Source organism: Podarcis vaucheri (assembly GCF_965113315.1).
Source record: "Podarcis vaucheri genome assembly, chromosome: 9".
In the NCBI taxonomy this organism is placed as follows: Eukaryota; Metazoa; Chordata; class Lepidosauria; order Squamata; family Lacertidae; genus Podarcis; species Podarcis vaucheri.
In genome coordinates, this window is record NC_138767.1 from 13,943,492 (window position 1) to 13,966,140 (window position 22,649).

General features: G+C 43.9%; 2 protein-coding genes and 1 long non-coding RNA gene across 3 annotated transcripts in view; 1 reads left to right on the plus strand and 2 right to left on the minus strand.

The window, feature by feature from the left end:
* The window catches only part of TMEM150C (transmembrane protein 150C), a 72,111-nt gene extending 71,010 nt beyond the window's left edge, over window positions 1-1,101 (minus strand). The window contains exon 1 of the mRNA XM_082236710.1: window positions 1,080-1,101. The gene's annotated coding sequence lies outside the window, so the exon portion shown is untranslated. The remainder of the gene's footprint in view (window positions 1-1,079) is intronic.
* Window positions 1,102-4,401: 3,300 nt separating this feature from the next.
* LOC309540187 overlaps window positions 4,402-22,649 on the plus strand; it is a 194,202-nt gene continuing 175,954 nt past the window's right edge. The window contains exon 1 of the long non-coding RNA XR_014223111.1: window positions 4,402-5,155. This is a non-coding gene — a long non-coding RNA (uncharacterized lncRNA). The remainder of the gene's footprint in view (window positions 5,156-22,649) is intronic.
* SCD5 (stearoyl-CoA desaturase 5) overlaps window positions 11,891-22,649 on the minus strand; it is a 43,606-nt gene continuing 32,847 nt past the window's right edge. The window contains exons 4-5 of the mRNA XM_082236626.1: window positions 17,432-17,664; window positions 11,891-12,855 (exon numbers count right to left, since the gene is read on the minus strand). Coding sequence (XP_082092752.1) covers window positions 12,665-12,855; window positions 17,432-17,664 — 424 coding nt within the window. The 3' untranslated portion in view covers window positions 11,891-12,664. The remainder of the gene's footprint in view (window positions 12,856-17,431; window positions 17,665-22,649) is intronic.

Below are 22,649 nucleotides of genomic sequence, written 5' to 3' on the forward strand. Positions count from 1 at the left end.
ACCGCAGTAGCACTGCTACGTGCTTTGCCATGCAAATTTGCGGCCCAGGAGGAAGGCGACTAGAGAGTAGCGACGCTGTGGCGCAGCAGGGATGGGGGCCCTGTGAGCTCCTGGCGCACCTCTGTCACCAGTCTTGTGAAGAATTTTCCATGTGGAAATGTGCTATTATAAATGCCAGCCACTGCTATTTGTGTCCATCTACACAAAGCCAAGACCTTGGTTTCAATCCAGCCTAATTTTTTAGTGGAGTATAGCTCTGTCTAAAGCCATGGTTCCCAAGTGGTGCACACGCCCCACAGGTGGGCAATTTGACTTTTAAGGGGGGGGGGCAATTCGTGAAAGAGTTATTAACAGTGAATGGCCTTTTAGGCTTCTTCCATGTGAATAGGAGTTCACTTTTTGAATACAGTGGTACCTCAGGTTAAGTACTTAATTCGTTCCGGAGGTCCGTTCTTAACCTGAAATTGTTCTTAACCTGAAGCACCACTTTAGCTAATGGGGTCTCCTGCTGCTGCCGCACCGCCAGAGCACGATTTCTGTTCTCATCCTGAAGCAAAGTTCTTAACCTGAGGTACTATTTCTGGGTTAGCGGAGTCTGTAACCTGAAGCGTATGTAAACTGAAGCGTATGTAACCCAAGGTACCACTGTAATAAGAATTATTTGTCACCGGGGTGGGGGGGCATCAGGATTTTAGAGATGCTTAGGTGGGGCAAGGCCAAAAAAAGGTTGGGAACCACTGGTCTAAAGCATCCTCTTAAATTCTGCCACACGGACTGAACATTGACTCAGAATGATGAGTGCCACCTAGTGATTATTTTGGGGAAAAGAGCTCCAAGTGAGACAAGATCAACACGCAAGTGTTATCCCTGCACAATGAGGCTGAATCAAAATAGCTGGATTATACCGCTTAGTTGCCAAAATGGCTTCTGAGCAGTTTACTGGGGCACATCCAATCGCAGTCTAGTGATATAGCCGCACACAATTAAAATACACAACACGGCAAATTCCTGACACCCAAAATTAGAGCGTAGAATGTAAATTGAGAAATAACCCAGAGAAAGTAGATTGAGAAACTTACAAGTCGAGAAGAAGTGGCTGCTATGAACCATGACCAACACAAGCTCCACAGTCTAGTCACCTCAGAGCAGGCGGCACTGCTTCAGATAGACAAATCCTGTTCTGCTTCTATAGATATTTCTGTATCTCCAGACCCACCTTTGTTGTCCCTATTTTGATTTTCAGGAAATCCTGTGCACTGCTCGCCAACCAAAACATACCCAGGAGGCTGCTCCTCCCATAATGAGTTCAGCACTGGCTTGGTTTTCCTGTTACTTTGCGGCTTAATAAGTGTCAAAAGCAATGGCCCAAATTATTATAAGTAGTAGTCCGTTTGTGTTATGATTGGATAAAACATTGCCCCACTTAGAGGGGCTCAATGACGCAGGGAAGTTTAATGGGGTGTAGGGCAAAAGAACAACAAGCCAGACAAGTTTTGAAGATCAAATTGTCGGGATAGAGAGTTTTATTCAATAGCCTCTAGTGGCAGGAATGAAAGTTCCAGGGTAAAATTCAGTGGTGTCTCTGTGTGACCATTATAGATTCTGCTCACATGACTGGATTTCATCTTCTACCCACTGTATCCCCCACCTCCTCCCACCCCATGTGCACCTAGAAGTTTTGGGGGCAGGTCCTCCAGAGCAGATTTCGAGAACCATGGGAGGAGAGAAAAGAGAAGTCCTGTTGTGCAAGTCCTGATGTGTGCTCCTGTGATGCTGGATTTTGCCCCGAGGCAATGGGGCAATGGCCTGAATGATGCAGTAGAAGGGATGTTCCTGGATCTCTAATAATCTAATAGACAGGTTGCCACCCAAAACATGTCTTTAAAAAAAATGGTTTGTCTCCACCTTGGCTGAAATGCAATATCCAATTACCTGGGTGTAAGCTCTTTCGGACTCAGGGGCTTTTACTTCTTCTTCTTTTTTTTTCTTTTTCCCTTTTATTTTATTTAAAAAATTATTGATTTACAAAAGTGTGTGTAATGTCTCTCTCTCGTATCCCCCCCCCCCCGTTATGTACTGAAGTTCTCACCCTGGGCCAGCAGGGGGATACTGTAGATAGTTATGCAAATAAGGGATCAAAAGTGATGTTCAGTGATTGGATAGTTTTAGAAAGTTGTTACAATTATGTGTACTGGAGCTCTATATAAGCAGGCTGGCTCAGCCCTTCAGCTCAGTTCTGTTCTGGCCTCTGAATAAACAAGAGCTGTTTGAAGAATTGCTGTGTCGTCTGATATGTTCACCCACAACATTTTTACAAATCAGTTTCATAGAGGCTTTTACTTCTGAGTGGATTTCACTATTAGGATCATTCCAGAAGCAGAATTCCCAGCCAAGGGAAGAATGGATACAAAAACTTATGGAATCTGCAGAAATGGCAAAACTTACCGGAAGAATAAGAAATCATGATAACAAACTTTTTATAAAAGGATGAAAATGGTTTATGGAATATTTGCAGATAAATTGCAAACAGATAAAAACATTAGCAGGATTATTGTAATAACCTGCAATCATATAAGAGCATATATTTACAGTCGATAATTAAATGAGCAAGTTAAATGAATTTGGATATGCAGAAGGTATCAAAAAATAAATTTAAGGAACCGCAGAAAGAGGGGAAAGGAAGTCAAATTTTGAAATGTGAAATTGATTGTGGAATTAATGAAATGTATAAATTTGAAAAGTATACATAAAAAACTAAAAAAAAAACTAAAAACCTTTTAGGATCTTTCCAGGGGGGCAGGACTTAATTTGCAAAGAAGTTATTGAGATGACACAAAATGGACATTGGTAGCAGGTGATTTTTGAAATACTTATCAAAAATCCAGTGTGGTGTAGTAGTGTAGTGGTTCAGAGCGGTAGACTTGTAATCTGGGAAACTGGGTTTGTGTCTCCGCTCCTCCACAAGCAGCTGCTGGGAGACCTTGGGCCAGTCACACTTCTCTGAAGTCTCTCAGCCCCACTCACCTCACAGAGTGTTTGTTGTGGGGGAGGAAGGGAAAGGAGATTGTTAGCCGCTTTGAGACTCCTTAGAGTAGTGATAAAGCGGGATATCCATTCCAAACTCCTCCTCCTCCTCCTCCTCCTCCTCCTCCTCCTCCTCCTCCTCCTCTTCTTCTTCTTCTTCTTCTTATCAGGGGTATGACCATCGAGGAAGCAGATGAACAGGACAGCATGAGTCACATGGTATTCCTTGGTCCTGATAATGACTTTCAGTTTAGGTTGGCCTGAGCATTTAGGAGACTGTCTTTCCTGGCTGTGGATCACCTTTTCCTTGTCATGCTGTCAACTGGAGCTTGGTCCAACATGCCCTCTGTTGCATCTCGTCTTCCTATTTCATGCTCCAAAGAATTCAAATAAAGCACATAGCTATTTGATCGAAGGCAAGGGAGAAATAACACTGTGGGTTTCAGGAAATTGGAAAGAACAGCAGCCTTCAGCAGCAGAGGTTTCCAGAGCAGTTTTCTGCAGAAGTCCACATGCCCAAGTACTGGAAACACTCAGCAAGTTTTTATCTATTCATGAGCTTTTGGCAGGCAATTCGCAACCATCAACCCAAGCACTGCTTTATGCCGCTGAGGACTAGACACTTATTTGGAACAAAGTCTGGAATTCTCCTAAGACGCATTTCAGATTCATGGTTTATTTAGTGCAGCAAACATCCCCCTGGGGACGTCTTCCTGGAATAAATGATTGCTTCGGATGCATGAGACCAAATACTTATTTGCAAAACATAATTGCTCTTAGGTTGCATAGTACTTTTATCATGCAATGTGATTTATTTAAGCCCAGAAGACATCCTTATAGCATAAATCATAATTTCCCCCACTTTACAGATGTTAGAGCGTCTTGCCCAAGGCCACAAAATGAGTCAATTTCAGAGATAGCAACCTGGCTGAAATTTGACTAGGTTCCTTGAGAGCTGTTGGCCAACCACTATCAGGCTAGCCTGCCTCCCAGTGGTGTTGTCAGGATAAAATGGAAAGGAAGAGTCATGTACACAGCTCTGGCCTTCTTTGGGAAAGGTGGGTTTTTTAAAAAAATTAACACAATTAAATAAACACACATTTCAGCAAGACTTAATCCATGCAGCCCACTTTCAAACAAACAAACAAAACCTTCCAAGTCAGATTTCAAATGTGTTCCCTTCCACAAATTCAAGGAAGACAAGAGTTTGAATCCTCACGCAGCCATCAAGCTGAGTTACTGACTTTCAGACTTACCTAATGTGACTTTACAGGAACTGCTAGAAAGTGAGATTAAATCTCCACCCCCAATTTTATGTTTTTTCTGAACCACCCTTGCTCAAATAAAACAGGAGGGAGGCAGGGCAAACATGTTAATAACTGTTTATTATAAATCACTCAAGCATTTACATGTCTTTCATAACATATTAACACTGATAAATGCCTGCTGGATGAAAAAGAGGAGGAAATGTTTTTGTTCATTTTGTTTACAGTCATCGTTTAACGAAGCATTAGAAAGACATTAACAAACCAGACTGGTTTGTTTTTTTTTCCAAATCAAAACCCGTCACAAGAAATCTGGCTTTCACTCTCATTTACATTACAAATAAGTCTCCACGCAATTCCAGACAAGGGGGACTATTAAGTCGTGATTCAAGAAAAAGCACGTTCCACTGACACTAGACGTGTTGATGCAAACTCGTTTTTTGTTACTTATAAAAGGTGGGCACTGGCCCCAATCCACCCACATGCACGAAACAGGGATTGGTCCTGTTGTTTGTCAAAGGAGATGCAATACATGGGTGGAAGGCTTGTTACATTCAGCAGAAAAACATACAGCACTCTCTAATGCAAAGAACATAGGAATGAAGGAAGGTTCCTTAAAAACTGAATCAGACCAGCCATCACTCTATAGTTCAGTATTGTCCACACTGACTGGAAGCAGTCTTCCGGGGTTTCAGACAGGGGATATCTCCATCCCTCCTCAAAGATGCTGGAGATTGAAGGAAGCACCCTCTGCATGCAATATCTTTGTTCTACCCCTGAGATACAAAGATTTGGGAGTGTAGCATTTGGCTCCTATTGCCTCCTGTTGCTCTGTGGACCCCTCCTCCTGTTATAAGAATTTTAAGGTCTTAGATATATAATTTTGTTGTTGTTTAGTCGTTTAGTCGTGTCCGACTCTTCGTGACCCCATGGACCAGAGCACGCCAGGCACTTCTGTCTTCCACTGCCTCCCGCAGTTTGTTCAGACTCATGTTTGTAGCTTCGAGGACAAAATGTTCATAAATGTACCAAGCAAAAACGTACATAAATATATAAACCACATGTCTGAAGCAGCACAGGAAGACAGTCCTGAAACCATTTTGACTCCCAAGCTGACCAAATGTTTCTCTGCAAGGAGGGAGGAGGTGACAAAACCCTCCTTGTTACAGGAATTTAGTAATCACCATTTCAAAGGAAGGGGCAGACTACCAGGAAAGGCGTTATCAGATAACCTGGCAGACAGGAAAAACAACATTCAAATTTCTGTTGTAGACCGCCTTTTCTGTGATGTAGGTATGATGTTTGTGGGGGGTGGTCTTGGGTTACACCCCTTCTGTGATGTATGATGTATGGAGGGGTGGTCTTGAGTTCCAGGGTAGCAAATTTAAAATGTCTATATAAGGGCGGACACACCTTTGTTCTGGGTTCCTCCTCCTTTCCTGTGTGTGAGGGGAGCACCCTGTTGCAACAGATCAATAAAGATCAGGCTTAGTAGCTGCTTTGCTTCTCAATATTCTCTGGTTGGCCTCTGTTATTTTCTCCTACCAATAGGGAACCCACGTAAGGACTCTATATGGGCTCTTGGATACCCCACAAGGGGAAAAGGGCAGATTTTGTTTACAACACTTCTCATCTTCCCACTTCTGAGGTGGGGTACCCAGTGCAGACACCCCCACACCCCCCACACCCCTCTGCTGCTGCTGCTGATCAGATAGATTTGTGGGAGGGCAGAAGATCCACAGTAACTACTCCCCGTAAGTTTGGATATGTTTGCAGTCAGATGCATAAAACTCAAGTCCCGTTTGATGCCAGGGGGTTTGGAGGGCTTCAGTGTCTCCACAAAGACCTTCCCCACCAATCCCCAGCTTGCCCCATTGATTCTGAGGGGGGCTATTGGCAGGTTTTGTGATGTACGGCTCATCACCTCAAATTCTGCACACCAATGAATTTGGTGTCGGATAACCAGCATGGCCAATGGGAACCCATCGAAGAATCCAAGATGGCCACGTTCTCCATCTACTTGCATCTTTCTTAAATTCTTCAGTATGAGCCAAAGTCACCTCACTACACCAGGAAACCAGGCATCCCTGCCAAAATCATTATCAGAAGCGTTACAGCATCTTTTGGCTTGTTCCTATATATCAGAGGCCAATAGACTGCATCCTGCCTCCCGCCCAATTTTTTGCAGCTCCCTCAAATTTGTAGTATACACGCCCCCTCAAATTTGTAGTATACAGTATATATAAACAGAGTGCACTCTAAATGAAATGTAAGTTATGCTTGCAGCCATCACAAGATTTTTCGTGCACTGCGTTTATTGGGAGCCTGTAGCCAAAATGGACGCCATCTTTCTGTAAAAAAAACCACCCTAGTACTGACAATAACAGAATGATGAATGGAAGGAGTTTTGAGATTTTCACAGCCTCTGACACAGTAGAAGGATTCAGAAGGCCTAAACAGCCCCTGAGGGAAAGAGAGATAGCAAGGTCTTTAATCTAGAACTGACATGACTTTTCAAATGGGGGGGGGACACATTACCAAGCATCATTTTTTAATAGCAATTGTGCGTGTGTTTGTATTTATTCCAAAGCAGGCTGCAACGCTATACCCACTCGCCCAGGAAAAAGATTTATTGAAATCTATGGGATTTTGAGTAAACCGTGCTGTAAGTGTCAGGGTGTGTGGGTCCACAGCTTCAAATTTTTGTGACCAATTCTGCCCCTGCCCCTGATGCGAAACACGTTTTTTTGAAACTGAGTGGCTTTTAAAACTCATGCATTGTTTCCCTAAAGACCAAGGAAGGGGAAACAGGAGACCTCCTAACAACTTTCAGCACCCTTAATTTTCCAGGGCTGCAGCCTTATATTCTTATCTGGGTTCTTCTTATCACTGACAATAAATCATGGGTGGTTTTCTTTTCTTTTTTGCCGTAATTTTGTTTGATACTCTAATATTGCGATTATGGTTGAAATGAATATGGGAAGAGACGAGTGGGGGGGTTTCTTGCTGGGATCTACAAATGGCCACATTACACATCTGTGTTTCCAAAATTCCAGAAATCTGACAGGGCTCTCAATTCCATTGCAATTCATTTATCCATCAGCAGCTGTCACTGGCCACAAGGGATACTGTAGGTCTTTTTACCCTAACGTGCACGGTATACAAGGAGTAAAAGTCAATCCCCAAAGCTACATCAACTGCCTTTTAAAATATATTTTGCTTGGAAATTCATAAGTACTGTACCTCACATGCAGCAAAAGCACTAGCATAACTTATAATCAGCTCTTATGTTTCAATGGTCATAAAGTTGTGTGTTGTGGGTTGTTGTTTTTTTAAGGGGCGGATTAAAGTATCTACGAAATACAGAATTTTTAAAATAAAAAATGTGCATGCCTCTATAGCCTTGACGCGTTAGAATAGAAATTAAGTATCCAAACATTTAAAATGAAGCTTTATTTGGTTTTAAGACGTCATTTAGCTGTACACATTTACAAATGACAATGCATGTGTGACAACAGAATTAATCATTTAAACATACCGATTTTATTTTTTGGCCCATAAAGCATATCGATGTTAATACAAGTAACCTGCTCTTCAATAAATTAACTGCATATTCAATAACGAAACAAAGCCAAAGGAAGAAGAAGTAAAAAAATAAAACCAGAGGAGCATTTGTCTTGCCATAAAGGGCAATTCCTTTGTTTCTTTGAATAATGACAATTTTTTACTCCTCAGCTTCAGAACTGTTTAGAAATCCTTTTGTGTGTGCCAGGTGCTTGTCATTACAGATCACGCTGCACCTTTGTCCACACTGCGAACCCCTATATGTTAGACAGAAAGCAGGGAAGGAAAAGCAGAAGTGTGGTCAAGAGGAAATGATGATACCCCACAGCGACCAGAGAGATGACAAGGCCACCCATTTTCTTCTTCCCAGCTTGCCCAACCCAATATCCTGAAGCAGAACCAACATGGCGATCTCCGGATGTCATTAGATTACAGCTCCCACTATTCCTGAAAGTTGCCCATTGTGGTTAGGACTCATGGGAGCTGTAGTTCAAGAACATCTGGAGACGCTACAATGGCTTCGCATGTGAGAGATCAGCAGTTGAGGAAAACGCTCTCCCTATTGGCAGCCATGTCTTCAGCGTTATAGAACTTGGAGCAAATCAGAGACTACTCTGTTCTTCAAGTGGGGCTCACATCCCTAGCAAATATCTCAGTTGCTCTGAGAACTTGGGGTCAAAATAACCTGTGTGACATGCTTCTGTGTGTGTAGCCTCTTCTCTCCACATCTTGAATGTGGGCACACATATCCCGATTTTATATAAATTGGTTTCATTCATCCCCCCCCCCCAGTTCTCCTTTATATGGAGAAACAAGCATGAACCACCATTGTGTATCTCCGGATATGAGGAATACAAATGGTGACAACTAGTCAGGTGATATGTCTCTGAGGAATTTGGAATTTTCCACAAAGGAGCGAGGAAATGTTGATATAATGTTTAAGATCCCTTTCTTTATATGTTTGAGTTGACTGTGCCTCCAGTCCTTCTCCTTTCTTATCTGATACAGTACAAAGGACTGCAGTGTAGGACCCCCTTCCAGAAATCTGCATTACCAGTGTGAACAGGTTTACCCATGCATGTTAGGCTTCCATTCCCTCAACTGGCACCTGGGGTAACCATTCCATCGGACTTCCTCAGCAGGAGAGCTAGGAAGTGGGGCTCATTCCACCAGCTTTGCCAAAACACTGGCTCTCCTAATTAAATTATAACTAATGATTGATATAGCATGACTAAAACAATTACTAATGATTGATCATAACATGAAAGGATATAATAATCGCGTTCCATAGATGTGGTCAACTATGCATTCAGAACAGGTCAGAGTGTAATATTGTCATGAACTCAATATGAACTGAACAGAACATTCTGGGATGGTAAGGGAATGTCTTAAGAACGGTTTATGCAACATCATGTACAGAAGCAAAGCTTAGAAGCAAGCTTCCCATCATGCCACAGTCGTGTGCAGAGGCAAATGTGTAGAAGCAAATATTCCTATCAACCTCCTAACCCTGAACTATGCCAGCTGGTCATTATAACTGTTTAAGAATTGGTGCCTGAATTTGATTCCCCCCCCCCTCTTCCCTCCCTGTTCACTTTCCTGTTGGAATGAATCCAGGTATGTGTCATGTGTTTTTTTAGATTGTAACTCTATGGGGCAGGGTCTGCCTTGTTTTAATTTGATTGTATGCAATCCACTCTGAGAGCCTTTGTGGCCAAAATGTGTGGCACAAATGCTCTAAAGAAATAAATGCATAAGGGATTGACCAATCTCCAACCCACACCAATTTTGCATGTGTATTTTAATGAGTCTGTCCTATTTAATTTTCTTATTTAGCTGTGTGTTTTTTCCACGTGGAAATCCATATTTAAATACATACTTAAATGCCCATTGTATCACAAAATATGTATTTTAATATGTATTTTATTTTAATATACACCTTTTAAAATGTGTTTAATTGAGCCAAATTGCATTTGATTGAGTCAACTGGTCTAGATCTCCCAGATTGTTTATGGATTTCTAAAAATGGATTTTGTTATACTCTTATTTTAAAAGGCACTGTTTGCGTGTTTTGTTGCTGTGTTTTGCTATACAGTAGTAGTCTTGATAAACCTATACTGTATTTGATGCTTATGATTTGTAGACCAAATAAACTGAACTCGAAGAAAATGCATTTTAAAAATGCATTTTGGTATTGTTTTTTAGCTGAGAATTGTACTGCAATATTCAGAGAAGCGTGAAACCTGGAGGCTCTGATCTGTATGCTATATTGGGTCTGAATACAGGCCACACTTTTCAGCTAAATCTGACTTGCATAAAACCTGAGTGTGAACCAGAAGCACAGTCTAACACATACATAACCCATGATTTAAGTAATCTCATTTTAGGGGTTTGGCCTATATTTGGGGACAGCTTATATTTGAACCAATACAGTTTTCATTTGAGGGGGTTGCAGATTGAGTCAGTTTGCTTTAAACATGTGAATCAATGGAAATATCCCTCCATTTTGATTTCACATACACATTTCTTTGCACACACGGAGCTATCTATCCCTTTTCAAAATTGATTGGGAAAGCCGTCCTCAGTGGGCGAGTCCCGCATGTGCCTTTAAGCCCCCATGCCAACAAGAAATGCTAGAAAAGAAAAAAAATGTTGACAGAATTACTTCAAATAAAACAATTCACTTGCGCAAACTATGCTTTTAAAGAGCAACCAGTTCCTTCATTCCACTAGAGATTACAATCTGCAGCCATATTTATTGGGCGTAGTCATGAGAACTCAGTCAAGTCAAAAGATCTACTACATTTAACTATAATATTAAATAATATGTAACTTTCCGAAACACCATACTTAAGACAGCTAAGTATTTAGGCTATATCCATCCATGATTTAATTCCACTAAAGCAGTAGTTTTCAAACTGTGTTCTGCTGGGGAACCTTGAAGACCCTCTGGGACCTATCAAGGGTTCTTCAATGTGAAGGCCAACATCGGTGGACAAGCTATATTCAGAGGCCCCTTCTTCACTCTACATTTAAAACCATATCATAATGCTTTAAATAGGCGTGGCTTCCCCTGAAAGAACCCTGGGAAATGTTGTTTAATGAGGGTGCTGATTGTTGCTAAAGGTAAAGGTAAAGGGACCCCTGCCCATTAAGCCCAGTTGCAGACGACTCTGGGGTTGCGGTGCACATCTCGCTTTACTGACCAAGGGAACCGGCGTACAGCTTCTGAGTCATGTGGCCAGCATGACTAAGCCACTTCTGGCAAACCAGAGCAGTGCACAGAAACGCTGTTTACCTTCCCACCGGAGTAGTACCTATTTATTTACTTCCACTTTCAGATGCTTTTGAACTGCTAGGTTGGCAGGAGCAAGGACCGAACAATGGGAGCTCACCCTGTTGCGGGGATTCGAACCGCCGACCTTCTGATCAGCAAGCCCTAGGCTCTGTGGTTTAGAGCACAGTGCCACCCACCCACTGTTGTTAGGGGACCCCTATTCTGCTCTCAGAGCTACAATTGCCAGAGTTCCCTTGGATCAGGGACTGATTGCTGGAGCTCTGGGAGGGGAACAGGAGCTGCCCAGGATTCTTGGGAGAAGCCACAGGTGTAAAAGTAGTACAATACTGCTTTGAATGGATAGTGAAGATGAGGACAAAGATGAGGACCAGTACTGATCTTCTGCTGCAATGTACAGCTATAGGAGAGTGTTAGCATCACTCTCAAGCTCACTTCACCCCACCCTTGTCCAGGTAAGCTGTAGCATCATCTGTGACCTGAGGGCAGCTGTGCAGCTCTGACCCACTGGACCAGCCACTAATGGATGTGGTCATATTTGGGCACCTTTTCAATCCACAAAGAGCAATGTGGAGGCTCAGAAGGCCAGAGACTTGTTTCAGCTGAAAGCATACTTAAGTGAAGATCTACTGCTTAGATCTCTGAGTGATATGCAATAACATATCCAAGGATTTCTGACTCCCAGTCATTCGATAAATAGCGACAACTAAAACAATTCCGTGCAAAGATCCATCTTTGGTCCCCAACCAAAGAGACTTTATGCTTAAGAGTGCAAGGGATTCTGCTGTGTCTGGCCTTGCACTAATAGCTTATCTCTTCGTTGCCTGTAAAATATGAATATGTATTGGCAACCACCTTCAATCATGTCTGCTGGCCAGTTTTAGAGTTTATGTAAGAAACTGATCTGTTCAGTAAATCAGATGCACATTGATACTTGGGCTTCTGGAACCTGGACAATAACGTTGCAGTGTGGATTCCAGCCACTCCATTCCATTTCTCACCCCAATTTATATGCTCCGTCACTCAAAAGGCATTCCAAGGCCATTGAGCGTGCTCAGTCGCCACCGGGCTGTATGGGGAAGCTTCTCCCTTAAATAAAATGCTGCAGACCTCAGGATTCCTCCAAATCTACCTCCTTCTTTTGCAAGGGAGGTGCTGTTTTGGGTACATAAACAGTAGCATTCACAGCCGGTGCACTTGAAATGCACGAAACAAGCTAAATTTGCAAATCAAGGTCTGAAAGTCTGCTTGCCCTGGAATCCTCTGCAGCATTTAGGACTTTCTTGGAAGATGATGTGTTAATGTGTAAAGTGTTGCCTTACAATAGGAAGTTTAAAAACCACTGCATTAAAGTAGGATGGAATTAACCCAGGATTTTAATTTGGCCTATGATCAATGAAAAATACTACTTCCATCCTAAGGGGAAGATTGGGGGTAAGGAGACCCTCCACTCCAATGAAGAAACATACAAACAACACATACAGCAGCATCAATGTTCAGAGACATATTTTGTTTCTCAAAAACTGCCATCTCCAGCCCTCTCTTTGCAAGCTTGGATCATCTCCCTCGGAGCCTGCTTCCTCTCGGTGACCAAGCCCAACCAAAACATGAAGTCAATGAACCACGTGGTTGGGTTGAAGTTCAAGCCAAGCTCGCTAGCTGAATAATCAAACGGAAAGGTGTGGTGGTAATTGTGGAAGCCTTCGCCTGGAAAACAGAACCCAGAAGGGACAGAGAGTGGGGTCAAAAGGTAGAGAAGAAAAAGAAGTGGGTGGTAACCCCAATGATCAGAAGCAAAATAAGAGTGGACCTTCAATGTGTGCTAGAAAACAGTTCATTGCAGAAACATCCATGGTTTTCAACATTTTGACAATAGTAAGTAGACATTGCTGGTTTCATAATAATTAGAAAGGAACTACTCCATCTTAAAATGCAGTATCTACTACATCCTGGACCCACCTAGTGGATCCCCCATCCCCAGGTAGCTCTTGCAAGCCATGATGGTTAAGGGCCAGGTCTACACACAGTAGAATGAATATCTTCCTCTTGTTCACATTGTTGGGTTTATTGTCATCTGTCTGTTTTGAGAGACAATGGAGTCTGCCTCCAGGGGTGAACTCAAACTGCTTTGTTGGCAGCACGGAAGTGATCTCCCCAGGGTACCAGCCTGGGCAGTGTGTATTGAGGTCCTGAGCTGCCCAGACAGCAAGACTCCCCTCTCAGCCTCATGTGTGGCACCAGCTTGGCTGCAACAGCTGAAACTGATCCCAAACCAACCGACTCAAAAGTGCTTTGGATGCCTATTCCAGAACAATATTAGCGCGGTATTAAGTTCAGCAGGAAAACCATCAAAGTGCCCTACAACAGAAGGGTTCCAAAATGTAGCTTTTAATAGCCCATTCACCACAACCTATTGGAAAAGCACTGCTTTGGTAGAGGTGGTGGAGAAGTAAGCTTTATTTGCAGTCTTCAGTGTCCTCTCACCTGTGATTGGTTGTCTTCTTCACAAAACTTGAATCTTTTGCACTTTTGCTGTTGTCTCGTCTGCATCATTCCCCAGAGGTCCCCTGAGAACCAGGGGGCCATCTGGGATCTGCCACACGAGAGAGGGAAATCAGGAGTGATTATGCTGGTGACCTTTTCCATCTCACCATTTCGCAGTGTCAACATGCCAACTGAAAAGTCCTTGGGACATTCAGGAATCCCTTGAATTCCATAAGCCTCTGGGAGCAGACCATTGTAATGGGTCCTCCATCCCTGTAGGGGGGGAACTGCTATTGTCAAACTGAACTCCACTAGGAAATGTTTGGTCCAGGACAGCAAGCCAACAGAAACCTCTCCCAACACCAACACCCTGTTGTAAAAGCCAGATTGAGGTTATGTCTTGCCATAGCTCAGTGATGTGCTAAGTCAGACCCAACTCCACCTGGTATGTCAGCTGAGACCCTACCTGCCTGCACACTGTCTCTCCAGAGTGGTACATGGTCTGGTTATCTCTCGCTTAGACTACTGCAAAGCGCTCTATGTGGGGCTACCTTTGAAGATGACTTGGAAACTACAACTAATCCAGAATGTGGCAGCTAGACTGGTGAATGGGAGCAGCCACCAGGACCAAATAACACTGGTCCTGAAGGATCTATACTGGCTCCCAGTACGTTTCTGAGCACAGCCTCTGAGCTGTGACCGCCCACAAACCACTGTTGTAAATCTATACCGTTTTCCTCTTCCTCCTCCCTGGAAGGGTCAGGATGGGGAGGTGGTCTCCAAAATTCCTCTTCCTCTGCCTGGTCCCTGGCACTCTGCCTATGTCTCACCTGCCCCATGACAAGTCCAGCCTGTGTTGATGCCATACCTGAGGGACAAAACTAGGTCACACCACGTGGCCCACCCAGCTCATCCATCCAATTTTCGGTGACAAATGCCAGATCAGCCAACTTCAGCCACCATCAAATTGTAAGCGAGTAATTCCTTATTCTGGACTGACCTTATAAGAGCGATGTCTTTTTATGGACTGAGGATAGAAGGGAAAGGAAGATAATAGCACCGTATCCGGCTTAAATGAATAGACAGCTAATTGCTGTTTTTATCAGCGTCTGCCAAGAGGGCTGAATGAACTCAGACAAAGGGGGGAAGTATGAGACGTGATCGGTAATTGAGAGCAAGGGTAGAATTATTATTAGAAGCGGTACCTGGCATTTCAAAACAATTTGAGCTGTCTTGGGGGCAGTAGCAAAAATGAGTGCTGCCAGAAAGGCAGTGAGACAAAACTCGGATGAGTGGAGACCTAGATCACCTGTAAGCAGGAAGAGGGTGGGATGGATAAAAGATACCTTTATTTGAAGAAAAGAAGTGGTGGGCAAGAAAAGAGGGCTTAACTCTTCTCCTAACCATTCCTTGCCCCCTGAAAGCTACATCCACCTTCAGCCAGTGTGGCGTAGTGGTTAAGAGCGGCAGACTCGTAATCTGGTGAACCAGGTTCGCGTCTCCGCTCCTCCACATGCAGCTGCTGGGTGACCTTGGGCTAGTCACACTTCTATGAAGTCTCTCAGCCCCACTCACCTCACAGAGTGTTTGTTGTGGGGGAGGAAGGGAAAGGAGAATGTTAGCCACTTTGAGACTCCTTCGGGTAGTGATAAAGCGGGATATCAAATCCAAACTACTACTACTACTACTTCTTCTTCTTCTTCTTCTTCTTCTTCTTCTTCTTCTTCTTCTTCTTCTTCTTCCCCAGATCCAAATTGGATCCGCCTCACTTTTCAGCTCTTCAGTTGAGACCCAGCCTGTCAGCAGGTCTGGACCCTCACCCCAAAAACTAGCTCTGTCCTGAATCACTCTTGGGTCATGCAGCAGAGAAGCTTCATTGATCCATTCTCCTTATAAATCATTCCCAAGACAGGAAGATCAGCAACAGCAGTCTCATTCACTTCCCTCCCCTGCCTCCTGCCTTTGCTTTTTATTCTATTATGGGGTGGAAAGAGACCAATACAACCACTGTGAGTCTTTATTTCAGTCCAAGTGAAATGAAAGCTTATGCCGCAATCGTCTTTTAAGGCGCCAAGGATCTTTGTTGCCTTTCATGGTCACAAGCCGTTAATTCCAGTGACCTTCCCGTTGCATCTGTGACCTTGAGATCCGAGACAGTGTGTGCACAAAGACAGCGCCGCATCCCCAGTGGCTTCTGGATGCTGCCATTTTGCATTTCTGATTTATATCCCTTCATTCTCTTAATGTAGGGCCTGGCCTACATAAACTCCAGCAAGGGCATTTGTTGGCTGGTGGTGGCAGATTTGGCTCGATAGAATGTGCAGCTGAATGAACCATTGGGAGGACTGCTGGTGCTATTGAGTCCAGTAGCACTGCAAGAATAAATTAAGGGGCATAACGGGCACCAGAGTGCATCTGCATTTGCTGGCATACATCGGTATCGAAGGACAATGGAGTCCGCTTCTGGGGGTGAAGCCAAATTGCTGGAGAATCACAATAACTCATAGCTGCTGCCTCATATGTTGTTTTTGCTGCGTTAGTGGTACCAAAGTGACCTCTCTGGGGTGCAAGCCTGGGCAGTGTGTTTGGAAGACCTGGGATGCCCAGATGACAAGACTCACAGATGTGGTCCAAAGGAAAGCAGAGCAATATGTTTGGCTGCAGAAGTTGCCAGAAGGAGGCGGGCAAGGTGCCATCCAACTGTCTCTAAGCGTGGAGACTGCAGAATGCCAGTCTGGTTAAGATGGAGCTCTACTGGCTGGATGGATTACTGCAGTGCTAAACCATTGCACGATACCACTATCTAATGCTAGATTAATAGCTGAGTTTCTAAATCTAGCATTAGATAGTGGTATCTGTTAGGATATTTCCGTTCCACCTTAAAAGGGAGCAGGATGTTTGTGTCACAGCCTGCGTATTTCCTGTTCACAGGATGTTTATGTTTTGCTATTGCTTTCGTTTCTCAGTCTGTCGGAGACTCTGACGCAGGACAGTCATGTCTCTCTTTGTTCTGATTAACACTGAATAAAGCTTGTAAATAATGCTCTTCTGCAGTGCAACTTTTGGCTGTGCTTTATCTGCTGATAGAATGTGCATGAGCCCTGGAATGTGGCAAGGTATTTCCAGGAAACTCGTGTCGCTAATTGCTGAATCTGCGTGACTACGGGAGATCGACAGACGTCCGGCACACGGCTTGGGGCCATGATGGACTATATCTCCCTGGCAGTATCCCAACAGTATCGTGCAATGGTTTAGCAGTGCAGTAACCCAGTCAGCCCCATCTTAACCAAACTGGCATTCTGCAGTCTCCATGCTCCAGACATTAGGGTAACATTTGAAGGCAGCTGTATTTCATCCACCTCCTGAAATGGTTGTGGAGCCAGTACTAATGGGGACAGAGCTCCCCATTGCCTTTGCAATTCCCAGTAAGCCATGAAACACGGTGAAAACAGTCAGGTCTGGAACCTGAATCTCTGAAGGCCCTCAAACAAAACCACCCAAAAAACTGTCTTGGGAGAAGGAAACAAGTTCACCATAAAGTAAGGTGTTCATATAGTTGCTTAATCAACTTAACAGTAACTTCTAGAGAAGTTTGGAAGAAAGCAAACCAAATGCCATCATTACAAATCAGGGGTGAGGAAGGAACCTGTGGCTTTCTAGATGTTGTTGGAGGGCAATTCCCACCATCCCTTACCACTAGGAATGCTTGCTGGGGCTGATGGAGTCCCACAACATCTGGAGGGCTACAGGTTCTCCATCCCTGTTCCAAATGCCTCTGGAGACTGTTTTTGGTACTCACCAATAGCTCCTATGGTGACAAAGGGGTTCTGCCGAGGATTGATGTTCTTGTTGTACGGCCGATTGCCATACATGTGAGCAGCGCTATTGACCAGCCAAGAAACATTGAGAGAGATGGTGTAACGCAGAACTGAAGCAAGGAAGTACGAATTCCACAAGCTCTCCCCCCAGAAGTACCAAGGCACAATAGTAGGAATGACGAAACACATCAGCACGACCGAAGCCTTATAGTGCCTGCGGAGAAAGGAAAGCAGTGACAGGTCTATGGCTGCATTGCACAAGGGGAAAAGGTCTACGCTGCTGAAGGCCAAGTCAGACAAGTGAGAACAGAAGGTAACAGAAGCCAAATTAGTAAACCATAGACTGCAGTATACATTTAGTGTAAAGCCAAATAATGGGAGACAAACTTACTTTTTGTCTCAAGAGAAACCTGCATGAAAATCCTGGGAAAGGCTGTCAAATGTTATTTTATTTTTATTATTACTGCATTGCAGGGGGTTGGCCCAGAAAATCCTTGGAATCCCACCCAGCTCTACAATTCTTTGGTTCTATATGGCAACCAATATCCAGATTCTGAAAATTCTGATTCCAATTGCTGTTTTGATTCCTACCCTCCTGCATAAAAACCACTGAAGTTTATAAATTCCATGGGTGAAGTGGGCAGGAAAATGTTTATATTCGACCCATCAGCCAAGTTCTCTGGAGAGTTTGCAGTGGTTTGCCCAGTTGGATTCATGACGTTCTCACTTTTAATACCCACTTCACATCCATTCATTTGCTTCAGTGATGAATATTATTATGACCATTATTATTTATTGAATTTGTATACCACTGCTCATCCAAAGATCACAGGGTGCTTCACAACATAAAAATACAAACTGAGATCACAAAATACATCATAAAAACAAGAACAAAAACAAACCTAGAACCCCCACAAACGCATTTACAATGACATAGAATGTTAACCAGGGACGCGGGTGGCGCTGTGGGTTAAACCACAGAGCCTAGGACTTGCCGATCAGAAGGTCGGCGGTTCAAATCCCTGTGACGGGGTGAGCTCCCGTTGCTCAGTCCCTGCTCCTGCCAACCTAGCAGTTCGAAAGCACGGCAAATTACAAGTAGATAAATAGGTACCACTCCGGTGGGAAGGTAAACGGTGTTTCCGTGCGCTGCTCTGGTTCACCAGAAGCGGCTTAGTCATGCTGGCCACATGATCCGGAAGCTGTACGCCAGCTCCCTCGGCCAATAAAGCGAGATGAGCACCGCAACCCCAGAGTTGGCCACAACTGGACCTAATGGTCAGGGGTCCCCTTTACCTTTACCTAGAATGTTAACCAGCCAAAGGACTAGTTAAAGAGAAACGTTTTCGTATGGCGCCTAATGCTGTTGAATCCCTTGGTGGTTCCCCCATCTGGTTTCCCCCACCATTCCTCTGTGTCCAACCAGTCCATGACAGCTAAACCCATATAGAACCTTTGCCAGAAATCTTGGACTACAAATCCCATCAGCATGCAGTCATCTCCTATCAGTGCCAGACAGCAGGTTGGTCGGCAAAGGCTGTATTAGGAGATGTCCAACAACAGACTTCACTTCCCATGCGTGTTCCTCCCACTGACCCCACTCCCTGCAACCCAAACAACCGCAGAACCTTTGTGTCTCTCCAAAATGCTGTTTGCTGCACGCAGCCATTTGAAATGGGCTTCGTTGCAGTCCCAGAATTTCTGCAGATTTGTGCAGAGCAACATCACGTGGAGTGATTGTCATTTGCCAGAATTAGTGTCAATGAGGGCAGATTCCTTCCTCATGAATGCAAATGCTTAGAGTGCATTGCCAAAAAGAAAAAGGAAAGGAAAAGTAATTCTGCAGCAGAAAGGCTCACAAGTGCTCAACTCCCCAATGAATTTCTTTAAGCCTTTCTAGATCTGTCCTTTCACTGGAAGGATAGATCCTGAAGCTGAGGCTCCAATACTTTGGTCACCTCATGAGAAGAGAAGACTCCCCGGAAAAGACCCTGATGTTGGGAAAGATGGAGGGCACAAGGAGAAGGGGAAGACAGAGGACAAGATGGTTGGACAGTGTTCTCGAAGCTAGCAGCATGAGCCTGACCAAGCTGCGGGAGGCAGTGGAAGACAGGAGTGCCTGGCGTGCTCTGGTCCAGGGCGTCACGAAGAGTCGGATACGACTAAACGACTAAACAACAACAAAAACTGAATTTTGAATAAATGTGCAACAAATTTTCATTTCTCAATTAAATTTATGCACCACCCTTCATCTGCAGACCACAGGGTCGGTTGCCATATAAAATTGTTACTGTTTTGAATTTTATTGTGCTATTGTCTTCCTTACTGGAGGAAACTGCTGTTCTGAAGAATGCATTTTTATCTGTCCCGCCCCATATTTGGGAACTACTGTTTACAGAGACTTGCAGTGGCTCTCAGGGGTTTCGGACAAGGGAGATTTCCAGATCCACCTGGAGATGTTGAGAATTGAACCCTGGGACATTCTGTATGCAAAGCAGATGCTCTACTGGTGACCTCGAACCCTTATCCTGAAAGATTTGTGCATCCTAGTCTGGCATGCCCCATCTCTTGAAGTTAGGGTTGGGCTGTTAGCTCGCCAGCCAAATGCTCCATGTAAAACCCACAGTAAAGTCAGCAGCGCATCATAATCATCACACAAATCACATTTGCAGGCTCAGGTCACATAATACCTTGCCCTTGCAGATCTGCATTTCTGACAAAAATAATAATCTGTGCAACTGTACAAGCCCTTAGCGAAGCAGAGGTGGTTGTATTGGAGGAGGGCAAATGTGGTCCCTATTTTCAAAAAGGGGGAAAGAGAGGACCCAAATAATTACCGCCCAGTCAGTCTGACATCAATAGCAGGGAAGATTCTGGAGCAGATCATTAAGCAAACAGTCTGTGAGCACCTAGAAAGGAATGCTGTGATCACCAATAGTCAGCATAGATTTCTGAAAAATAAGTCATGTCAGACTAACCTGATCTCGTTTTTTGACAGAATTACAAGCCTGGTAGATGAAGGGAACGCAGTGGATGTAGCCTACCTTGATTTCAGCAAGGCATTTGACAAGGTGCCCCATGATATTCTTGTAAAGAAGCTGGTAAAATGCGGTCTTGACTATGCTACCACTCAGTGGATTTGTAACTGGCTGACTGACCGAACCCAAAGGGTGCTCATCAGTGGTTCCTCTTCATCCTGGAGAAGAGTGACTAGTGGGGTGCCACAGGGTTCCGTCTTGGGCCCGGTCTTATTCAACATCTTTATCAACGACTTGGATGATGGACTCAAGGGCATCCTGATCAAATTTGCAGATGACACCAAACTGGGAGGGGTGGCTAACACCCCAGAGGACAGGATCACACTTCAAAACGACCTTGACAGATTAGAGAACTGGGCAAAAATAAACAAGATGAATTTTAACAGGGAGAAATGTAAAGTATTGCACTTGGGCAAAAAAAATGAGAGGCACAAATACAAGATGGGTGACACCTGGCTTGAGAGCAGTACATGTGAAAAGGATCTAGGAGTCTTGGTTGACCACAAACTTGACATGAGCCAACAGTGTGACGCAGCAGCTAAAAAAGCCAATGCAATTCTGGGCTGCATCAATAGGAGTATAGCATCTAGATCAAGGGAAGTAATAGTGCCACTGTATTCTGCTCTGGTCAGACCACACCTGGAGTACTGTGTCCAGTTCTGGGCACCACAGTTCAAGAAGGACACTGACAAACTGGAACGTGTCCAGAGGAGGGCAACCAAAATGGTCAAAGGCCTGGAAACGATGCCTTATGAGGAACGGCTAAGGGAGCTGGGCATGTTTAGCCTGGAGAAGAGGAGGTTAAGGGGTGATATGATAGCCATGTTCAAATATATAAAAGGATGTCACATAGAGGAGGGAGAAAGGTTGTTTTCTGCTGCTCCGGAGAAGCGGACACGGAGCAATGGATCCAAACTACAAGAAAGAAGATTCCACCTAAACATTAGGAAGAACTTCCTGACAGTAAGAGCTGTTCGACAGTGGAATTTGCTGCCAAGGAGTGTGGTGGAGTCTCCTACTTTGGAGGTCTTTAAGCAGAGGCTTGACAACCATATGTCAGGAGTGCTCTGATGGTGTTTCCTGCTTGGCAGGGGGTTGGACTCGATGGCCCTTGTGGTCTCTTCCAACTCTATGATTCTATGATTCTATTGGTTCCGTCAAGGCTGTTAAATGCTAAGGGTTGTTGCCAATGCTATAGGCCTACTTGACGCAGACCCACTGAAATCAGCAGACATTTTTTCAGTGGGTTAATCTGAGTAAAACTTAACCAGAAACAACATTGAACAGTTTCAGTGTCTGGGTTGTGGCTAACTAAGTTTCACTCATAGATATGGTTGCCATATTTCAAAAAGTGAAATTCCGTTGAGCCTTTTTGGGACACTATTTTCGGGAAATTCTGGGCATATGGCAGCCCTACTCATTGACCTGCTAAAATGAATGAACTGATCTGCTGGTCTACTACCCCTACTATCTCAAGATTTGTCATGAGAGTACTTGGACTAAAATTGTCACCCAAAAGCTTTACTTTTCTGGTTTATCACCACCACAGTTATTAACACTAGGCTTCAGTAAAGCAAATGATTTAATTCAACAGAGCCTATATGATATCGAGCAACAGAATAATCTGGCCAAAATAAGGAAATTTTGTCCATGCTATGATTCTTCTCCACCTGGTCATTTTGACACTTTGGCACCCTATTTGCAAAATTTAACAATTCCAAAATACAGATGCGCTTTCACTTTCGCAAGATTGAATATACTGTCCTCAGCTGTACTTGAGGGTCGATTTCAATAAATTCCACTGGAAAAAACGGTTATTTTCCTGTGGAGATGGCAGTATTGAGTCAGTGGCTCATGTACTTCTGGCTTGCACTCTTTATAAAGATTTGAGGTTATTACCCCTCTATTATTGTCCATGCCGGGTTGCCCAGCCATTGCTACTGTGTCCTTTCTTTTAGCAGAACAAGATGATCAGGGGACAGCAAAAACTGCAAGGTTTTTAGCGGGGGCAATTAGAATAAGATCTGTTATTTGATTATCGATGTAAACCCCCCAACTGTATTTTATATAGTTAAGTTTTTACCTCTATCTTCAGTACATTTTATTTTATTTTACTGCTATGGCTAGTGGCTGATGCAAATAAAGATTCTTCTTCTGAATG